This window comes from Sprattus sprattus, assembly GCF_963457725.1.
Source record: "Sprattus sprattus genome assembly, chromosome: 3".
Taxonomy (NCBI): Eukaryota; Metazoa; Chordata; class Actinopteri; order Clupeiformes; family Clupeidae; genus Sprattus; species Sprattus sprattus.
This window is the reverse complement of record NC_137922.1, coordinates 14,388,564-14,398,563: the sequence shown is the minus strand read 5'-3', so window position 1 is coordinate 14,398,563 and position 10,000 is coordinate 14,388,564. Positions and strand designations below refer to the sequence as shown.

At 42.7% G+C, this 10,000-nt stretch overlaps 1 protein-coding gene across 1 annotated transcript in view; it reads right to left on the bottom strand.

Annotated features, from left to right (window-relative positions):
• thsd7bb (thrombospondin, type I, domain containing 7Bb) overlaps positions 1-10,000 on the bottom strand; it is a gene marked incomplete at both ends in the record, with an annotated part of 68,760 nt that overhangs the window by 58,479 nt on the left and 281 nt on the right. The window contains 3 exons of the mRNA XM_080835363.1: positions 1-28; positions 219-467; positions 9,380-10,000. The exon at positions 1-28 is cut by the window's left edge and continues 133 nt beyond it; the exon at positions 9,380-10,000 is cut by the window's right edge and continues 281 nt beyond it. Of these exons, the coding sequence (XP_080691489.1) occupies positions 1-28; positions 219-467; positions 9,380-10,000 (898 nt within the window). The remainder of the gene's footprint in view (positions 29-218; positions 468-9,379) is intronic.

Genomic DNA, 10,000 nt, shown 5'->3' with positions numbered 1-10,000 from the left:
GCCCCAGTCTGTCACCAGCCACTGGTAGCTGGGGGAGCAGCCAACAGACAACAGCACACAGACACACACACACACACACACACACACACACACACACACACACACACACACACACACACACATCATAACAAATAAAAACATGGGTCATCACCCATGTACCGATGATGATATGATGTTTTCTTTTTTTTGTTTTTATCATGTTTTATCATGTGCTGTACCTTGGGCACATTGGAAGCAGGTCTCCGATGAGATTACAAGCCTGTCTTTCCTCCAGAGCAGGACATTCCTTTCCTTCACCAATCAGAAGCCCTTTAATATGACGCTTCCTGGTCCTGTAGCCAGGTGATTGGTCCACCGTGCGGCAGGTTTTGGAGCATGGGCTCCATTCTGACCAATCAAATACCTCACAGTCTCTGGGCATCACACAAGAGCGGAAGTTCACAGGGGCGTTGTCATGATCGCAGAGGCTTGGAAGGGAGCATGCAAAAACACATCTGTTATTACATTAGTTATATATTATAAGTCACTGTTGAGAAATATATCCCAGGACAGAGGACCCTCAGGCACAGTGGAGGGGTCTTGTATCACCCTGAAGGGATTTATTTTTCAAGAATGACTGGCAGAGTATACATTATCCCGCTTATAATACAGTTACTGCCAAAAAGACATTCCTCCAAAATAGTCTTTTTAAAATATATTTTGTTGCCGTTTTGTGCCTTCTGCTGAGAAATGATAGTTCTTCACGACAATGGAGATTTAAGTTTCAGGTGTTGTGTAGCAACGTGTTACTGGCTGACTTCAAGTTACAATGAATTCAAATTACAATAAGTGAATGGACTACTTGCGGAATGATCTGAAGGATCTGAGTAATGAAGCATTTTTCAGCGGTCATTACCAAGATATCAGACCTCCGAATGTTGGGATGGCCTGTTTAATTCAATAGAGTTTTCTGCAGCATTCTGAGGAGCTGTTTATCATGGTTTACTGCTGCAATCTTTCTCAGGTCACCAATGCATTTATAAGGTCATACTTAAAAAAAACTAAAACATGATTAGGCATTATAAGACTTTTTTATTATTTACTTCAAACTCACTAAAATACAGTTGTGGTCTATTTGAAATGTATTTTAAGTTTAAAAAAATAATAATTTTGTCTGTTTGAATTTCTCCTGTTTATTTTCCCGTGTGGAGTATTGAGTACCTTACCTTAAGGAGGGGTTGGTTAGTTTGTTTACAAACTGAAATGAATGTAGGCCTACTGATGATCAATATCAATAGGACCTATAACTCAAATCTTAACTAACTATTATTTATTGATCTCATAAAAGTTCTTAAATGCATCTGACTCCGAAATAAAGCTTTATCATTTGCAACTATAAAAAACTTGTCTGTCCACCAAATTTCTCTCTACTGTCCCCTAGGTATTGGTACAAGTAAACTAGGATTTTTGAGTTGCAATTACGGCACTTATTTTCCTTGATGGAAACCCATAGATTTGTACTGTAGTTACAGGTACAGTCCATGATTGTAATCCTATTGTCACGGAACAACACAAATATTGCAAATATTGTTAGATTCTTTTGTATTTCTCATGTACAGATCTCTAGTGTATGTGCCTCCATCACTTTCAGGCCCTCCTGAGGGACCATGTAGGCCCAGATCCCAGTAAGGTTAACAGGTCACCATAACGTATACTAAAGGCATATGATGCCCGTTGGAGACAGCTCCACTATGTCTGCTTAGGCCCCTCTGTGTGTGTGCTGTGTAGCATTCCTCAAAGGCGCCCATTCTATCAGGCCCAAGGGCAAGGGCATCGATGAGCTCATGAGACTGTTTACATGTTCATATGTGTGTGTGTAATCCTTTGGTAGAGATGTTATACATTCTATTTGGCTTACGTAATTATACTGGTTAAATTGGGCTGCGCGCTAGACTCAGGTCGATCAGAGCAAGAATCACGAGAGACGGACACCATCTCCTCTCCAGGACGGATCCACGCAAGCCGCGTGTGCCCTGAAAGAACTCTGCTCCACTCTGACTTTAGATACTTAGGGCCTGATTTACTAATATGCAAGAGCTTCTTAATCTGCGTTCGCAAATTAACGCACGGTGTTTTTGCGCATTTTACTTGGTATTTATCAAACCAGATCGCGCTGGGCAATCTGTGTTTACTCCGCCCTATATAGGGCCTGATTTACTAACATTGCGACCGCTGCTTAAACTGCGTTCGCACATTAACTCACGGTGTTTTTCCGCATTTCCCGTGGTATTTATTTAGGAAGAGAAAATGAAGCTTCAGCAAGTGGAGATAGATATATTGGTTCACTCTCGCTCAATCACTGAACCTGATTCAATGTGTGCGCTGCTATAATGTTGTTCTGCCCGCCATCACCTACAGCAAGATGTTTAAAAGAACACGATTATAAAGAATATGCTATTGGTGGCATTAATGCATAAACTGTCCATTATAACAATATAGATGTGTACATGGCGAGATTAATAATTTCTACAAGGGACATGGGTTCACTACAATATATATGGACGTGGGTGCAATCAATGGTTCATATTACGTTCGGAAAGTTTGCGATTTCAAAAAAAGTCCTGTTTGATGTCTATAATTTCAGCTGTGGCAGTGGGGAAATGTATTGACCAGTGCGCCATAGCAATGCTTTGAGTACCTGTGTGAATATTTGTGAAGGCTGAGATATATCAACTGCTGATACTATAACTGTTTGAAATGATCCGGTGCCAATATTTGCAATGTTTACCAACTGATTGAATGGAATGTGATCTCCGGTTGGAGGGTTAGATGTCATCTCTGATCTGGTTCAGTAATTGAAGTATTGCGTGGCTGGTTAACCTGTACCGTCTAATGATTTGTGGTTAATTTAACTGAAAATGTGTTATGCGAGATGAAAACATTATTTCTGTGCGCTGTCTCTGTCTTCTTTCTTCGCCTTTCTCTTATCACTGCTGCCATATCAATGTTTTCAGACTCAATGAAATTGCGCTTCCTGGTTAAGACGTGCTTTTATGAGGCGGAGAATTATCCTGCAAATTGGAGACGTGCGCTCCACAGGCAGTTTAGTAAATACCACGCATGACATCATTAGGCGCACTTACCTTGTCTCCACCCATGTAAATTGCGCCTCACGCCTACGTTACCACCCACCTCCAAGTTACCTCCCCTGTTCACACCCACAGGCGTTAATATGCGCTGCGGCCCATTAGTAAATACCGTTTTATGTTTACGACCGCTATTTTACGCCAGAAATGGGCGCAATCCTGTTAGTAAATCAGGCCCTTAGACTCAGAAAAGTACTTAGTGATATTTCTTGTCTGCTACAATAAATATCTTTGGCTCTGATCCGAACCACTTCAGCGTCCTTGATTGAGACTCCATTCTACAACCAACAAGACCACCTTTTGAGAATTACGTGTAGTAGCCTTAATATAGAAAAGAATCTTACAGTGATGGGAATTTAATGAATCAGCCAGTATAGGGTTAACAGGGGAAAACACAGGGCAAAACACAAAAGCAACTCGGGGTAATAATCCACAGAAGAGAAGTTCAAAATGAGAAAGCACAAAAGATAAACAGGGGAAAACTAAGAAAAGGCAGGACAAGACTTCGACTAACGACCTGGAAGTTGTGGCAACTTAACAGCGCCGTAGCGCGGGATCTAACTAGGAGTCCTGGAAAACTCGGCAAACTGTGAATTGTGATTGAACGACCTGGAAGTCCCGGGGGAAAACTGGCGTGGCAGCGGAGGTCGGGGATTCAGTGAATTGCTCGTCACAGTACTGGTGCTGAATCGCAGACTACATACCATCATGCCTCATGTGATTTATGAAGGTGACTTGGTCAGCCTTTCATTACTTATGGCCACACCACACGCCTGGTCTCGTCCATTCTCTGAATCTAAGCAGTGTTGGGCCTGGTTAATACTTGGATCGGAATACCACCTGGTTATACCAGGTGCTGTAAACATTTTCTTTTTTTAATTAGGTGCACAAGAGGATTCAAGATGGCAGAACTCTTATCTAAACTTGTAAACCTGTCAACAACATCATCATCATCATCATCATCATCAAAGGAAAACAAATGTACTGCATCATGTTGCCTTGATCATTTCAGCTTTCTCAACATTTTCATTTTAACAGTGTGGAAGAGTGTCAGAGAGAAGTAGCACGCAGGAAGATGCTTTTTCACCTTTTCAATGGTCTTGGGACACAAAACACTCTCACTGCAGACACCTCAGTTGGTTCACAGCTCAAAGTGCAAATAGGAACAGAAAATGTTGTTAAGCACTGTGTTAAAATTATTGGACCTTGGCGCCAGCACTTTGATGTGTAGAAGACACCTATCTGATTTCGTACAGTAGCTGGCAGTTACTGTGCAGCAGTGTTGTGCACCTCATTATTTCCTAATCAGATCATCAGGCCCTCAACTTAATTAATGAAACTAATGTTCTGTTGCTGTTGTAGATTGGCTTAGTGAGAGGTGTAGAAGGTGAGAGAAAAAAGGGCCATTGGTTTAGTTTGAGTTGTCACTGCAGTATATAGTGTATAGCTTATACAGCATACTGAGTGGACAGATATCAGTGCAGTACTATAAGGAGGTTGAGTAAGTCTGAGGCATAGAGAAACAGCTTTATTCCTATGAGGTTTCTTTATTTAATGCATTTAACAAAACTAGCACTATACTAACAATACCTACAGTGATCAAATGAATGGTTTCTCATTGTATTCACAACCCGTGCCTTAGTGCAAATACAGATCAGTAGCATAATTAACAAAAGAGGATAATGGCCATTTAATCAGGTCCATGCCGATGATTAATTAGATTTGTGTTGGTGATAAGTTTGAAGCGATTTCACTTGCTAATTAGGTTGCTAATTAAACAGCCAGGGCGAGCATCAGAACTCAGGTGGGATAATTCCAAAATCCGTCAGTTAATAAGATTAAAGTTCTATTTGCGGAGATTAAACACGAATGTTAATTAATCTGCGCATGGACACCTCCTCAAAGTTTCCGGAACTGGCAGTTAAAATCTTCTCTCACTTGTTTACAAAGGATTTCAAATTGTTGGATTGGAAAGTGTTTTTTTCAACTTCTTATTTTTTGAGCTTTATCACTGTGTTTCGCAAATTGTTGTACTTGTAAAAAAAAAATGGCATTTTTTCATGTTTCAAAGCAAGAGAGAGGAGAGAGAACATGTCTTGAAAGCGAAAAAAATAAGCTCGACGAGATCAAAGATTTGCACATCGCTGTTTGACAGCACTGCAAAAGAACTCTTAGCAGCATTACATTTAATATTCAGAACACAGATTATGTTGCATGTTCTCGGTGAAGAGTATGTTCTAGAAGCGGTGTTTTCGGAGATCTTCGTGCTTTGGTCACGCAGAGAAGTTGTAGACGTGCAGAAATAGCGGTGGAGATTTAGCGTAATCGTGAAACATTATTGAGAAATGAAAGCACCCCTAGTGTGGTGCTTACACTAATCTCCCAATCCCCAAGGGATCAGTCCTGTCAGGCACAAGTACCTGTAGTCATGCTCAAGACCACAAACTGTCCTTCAAAGGAGAATGATGAGTGCTTGTGCTCTGTGGCATTGCCAAAAGCATTGTGCTTTCCTTGTTAATGAAGGAGACAACAAGACAACAATAACTTTAGTCTGTGGTTCTGTAGGTGTGCTGAGACAATCACTGTTTACTGATCTGAGGTATTGCCGTTGAGGTGTGCTTCAGATGTAATGATACTGCAGGATCTGGGGCTGACACACACACACACACACACACAAACAAAAAGTTTCTCTAACACTCCGACTCACAGGTACGTGAGCATTAGAGTATAAGAGCTCACACACACCTTCTGTAAGACAGGGACCTGTAAACAGGATAGACTCCAACATGCGGTGAGCGGCAGGGCATTTTATAGACCTGATAAGAAAGCATTAGCAGAGAGAGAGCCCAGGGGATGCTATGACTTATTCATATGCTCACACATTCACTGTGATAGGTGCCTCACTAACACGCTCACACACACACACACACACACACACACACACACACACACACACACACACACACACACACACCGACACACACACACACACACACACACACACACACACACACACACACACACCAATAACCTGAGCCTGTGTTTCATAAGGGGGACCTCAGGTAGGGGCAAGACACACACGTCACTGGCTGTGAAATACAACTCTTAAATACAAAACAACTCTTAAACGCTGTGTGTCTCCAATGAAAATGCACCGGAACACAGAGCTCAGCCTCATCTACTACAGACGTATCCACTCCACACCAAGGAAAAGGAGGGAAAGAGAGAGCTGATGTTGTGCACAGCTTATGACCATGGCCAGGTGTATCAGGAACGCTAATATCATCATTATAATACAATCATATTTACATAACCGGGCCATAAGCTTTAAATGGGTAACAGTGAATGGATATAGTGTGAAGGACTGCACCAGGACGCCTCTTCAGGGTGTTAATAAAAAATTAACGTGTTTTAAAATAATGGTGTAACTTGGGTGGATGGATGGATAAATGCATGCATGGATGAACGTTTGTAAATTATTTATTATTATACAACAGTTATATCTGGTCGAATGATTTCCTAATTTATAATTGGACTAGAGGCATTCTTTGAGTGAGGATATATCCTGTAACAACCTTGCTCAGACTTTTCTTAACTGTTGAATTGTTGCTTGGCAACACTTGAGGCCACAAATGAAACGAATGGAATCACCTGGTGTCTTCAACCTCAATTAGTCAGTACTAGAGCAGTTGTACAAAAGCAATATAACACCTGTTCCTGGGGCTGGTAAAGGTTATCCACTCATGATGAGGATCAAGGGTATTCACTCAGAGGCCTTATCGCTTAAATCTCTGTTTAATTAAAAGTGGCCAAATATGCACAACACTGATGGACAATTTAATGACAGGACCCTGTCATGGCCAGCCCAATTTCGAGACCTGAATCCCATAAAAAAAACTCTGAAATGTGATCAAGAGGAAGATGGATGGTCACAAGCCATGAAAAGAAGCCGAGCTGCTTGAATTCTTGCGCCAGGAGTAGCATAAAGTCACCCAACGGCAATGTGAAAGACTGGTGGAGAGCATTAGCCTGGGCCTCGTTTCCCGAACGCGCACTTAGCCTAAAAAGCACTTGAAATCGCTCGTAAGAGGATTCCTACGTTGCAGACGGGTTTCCCAACGCCACACTTAGCTTAAGTGTATCTTTCGTTGAGAAGAATTCTACGTGTGGTCAGGACCAGTAGTAACTTCACACTTAGCGATTTAATCCACCAGGGGCGTCGTTCGACCGTCGTTTGGAAGAAAGGGGAATTTAAAAAAAAAAACATGGCTACTTGAAGCGAGGAATATTTTACATTAATAAAGCTATCTACACAACTTTTTATATGTTTATAATGACTCGGTTTGATCTGAAATGTGCTACGCGACCAATGCAGAGTATGTCGGTCTTAACTGAAGCTTTCAAACAGTAGTTTTATGGCACAATTAGCGCTTATGCCACCACTCCATTGGCTTATATGGTAGCTTTATAGCTATATGGTTGTATACATATATATTTGCAACTATGTTCTTCATTGAAACTTTTTTTAAATCGCTAGTTTCATAGCTCATACAGTCACGCATGACGTACGCTTCAACCCCCTCGACACCTTATCCAGGGGTGTCGTTCGGCCTACTGTAGAAGAAATCCAAACGATGTTTCTGTGTATAGCACATCATGAGAATGCCATTGTTTCACCTGCCTATTCCCATCAAAATAGAAATAAAGAATATTGAGTATTTGAAAATAAAGATTAGGCTATACAAAACTAGTGCAGTGCCCGTAGGAATTATGCATTCTGTAGTGTTAGCAGACGTAGGGCTGTTGGGTAGTGTAATGGCAAGACATATTTGCACTCCACATAGGTACAGGTTACACTGAAGTATTATTGTGATGCATGTTTCCTTTTCATTAAGAAATGTGTTAATGGTAGCCTTTTTGGAGAGTTACCAACAAATAAAGTTTGAGATTATGTAGTGGATGCAGTTGAATATACTGTAGATGTCAACGTTGCTGTCTAAACTATAAACTAATGTCATAAAGAAAGACATTATTTAAAATGAAGTTATGGTTGAAATAGGATCACTTCTTTATTGTAAGGGTAAGTGTAGGGTAAGAATGGTCATGCAGTTGGACTCAAATGTAGGTTCATTTTATTGAATGTATGTAGCCTACTGTACTGTATGACTTCGATGATGCTAGCTTTGACAGCCCACTCTCAGACAGATCGTAATAAATGTCCTTACAATGGGAACACAGTTTAAATAGGCTACTCTGCTGGAGATGGCGTTACTATCCCCGCCCCGAATTCAGTGCACATTGCACGTTCGATGCACGCATAGGCTAGCTAATTTCACAGCAATTAACGTAAACAGGTTAACCTGACGTAAACAGCTCCTAAGAGCTACTTAAGAACTTGTGCACGTTGCGCTCGTGCACCTGACTTTAAGTTGATGGTTGGGAAACGCACGTTAATAGAAAGTGTTACTTAGTGTACGATGTCGCGAAAATCCACGTAGGCCGTTAAGATACGTCGTTATCGGGAAACGAGGCCCTGGCCATTACCAGCCTGTGACTCCATTTCATTCCGTCTTTCAGTCTGGGCCAACCCAATGCATTTTGGTTTCCGAGATGGGCGGGTGCTTATCTTGAGGTTTAAAATCATTGGAGTTCCCTTAACCAATCAGCAACGTTTAGTAAGCATTCGGTAGATTAAACTCTTCCCAAAGCCAGTTGGGAGAAGAGCTACGACGTCCTTTCCAATCATAAAACTTACAAGAAAACACTCTTGTTCTCCTTTTAATTTTCTGATGTTCTCGAGAGTTGAGACAACTTTTCCGATAGCTTTTCGTGTCTTTTCCTCCAAGGCGAGTTTTGCGTCACAGCTCTGAACTGTTCGCTGATTGGTCCTACAAAATTTTGAGTCCTGGAGACGATTGTCAACGGGGTTAGGCCAGACTGAGTATGAGCTTGAAATCAATTCAGGCGGAAATACGTAGGCTGGTGTCACCAGGCTACAAATATGCACAACACTGATGGACAATTTAAAATACTGAAGAGGCAGACACATGCAACACCTTTTAAGCGCAGTGATAGACAAGACAGGCTCACGAGGACATGTCAGTATCACCAAGCCAAAGAGGATGTCACATGCCCATTTGCACTCTCTCTTTCTCTCTCATTCACACACACACACAAACAAACAATTGCACCTAAAACTTCTTTTTCTCTCTCTTTCACACACACACAGATGGATGAGATGGGTCTGAACTCACCTCAGCATGACGTTCTTGCCATCGCTCCGTGTGCATCGCACCTGTCGCGTCTGATACCCGATGTGGACGTCCCATGACTCTCCACTTCCCTGATGAAGATGATGATGGTGGTGGTGATGGTTCAGTCGGAAGATGCTCTCTGTGTGCCTCCTCACAATCACCGAGCTCTGGGCCTCTTCTGACCTTTTGACCTCTGTCCTACCCGAGGGGTCCACACTGAAGTCTACCCGAGTCCTACCGATGGCCAACACAGCCCTGACCCGACACTCACTCCACGGCCCCGCCCACAGGCTGTAGCTGTGCTCCTGTTGGTCAGGCAGGCAGGGGGGCGGGGCGTTGCCGTGGTGACAATGCCGCGTCTGGGTCAAGCTAGGGCACTCGTCCCCCCCATAGAGGGGCGTAGCTAGGACCCTCCTTGTGCGGTACTGGAGTGGGGCGGAGCCACAGCTCTGACTCCGGCAGGCCGACCAATGGGAGAAGGCAGACAGGACGCAGTTGATTGGGCATGGCAGCAAGCAGGCCTGCTCAATGGATGGGCATGGGGAGAAGGCTTCGCACACGCGCGCGTTGGTGGCCGCCTCTCCATCGGCGCGCCTGGCACACACCACGCGCCTCCTCTGT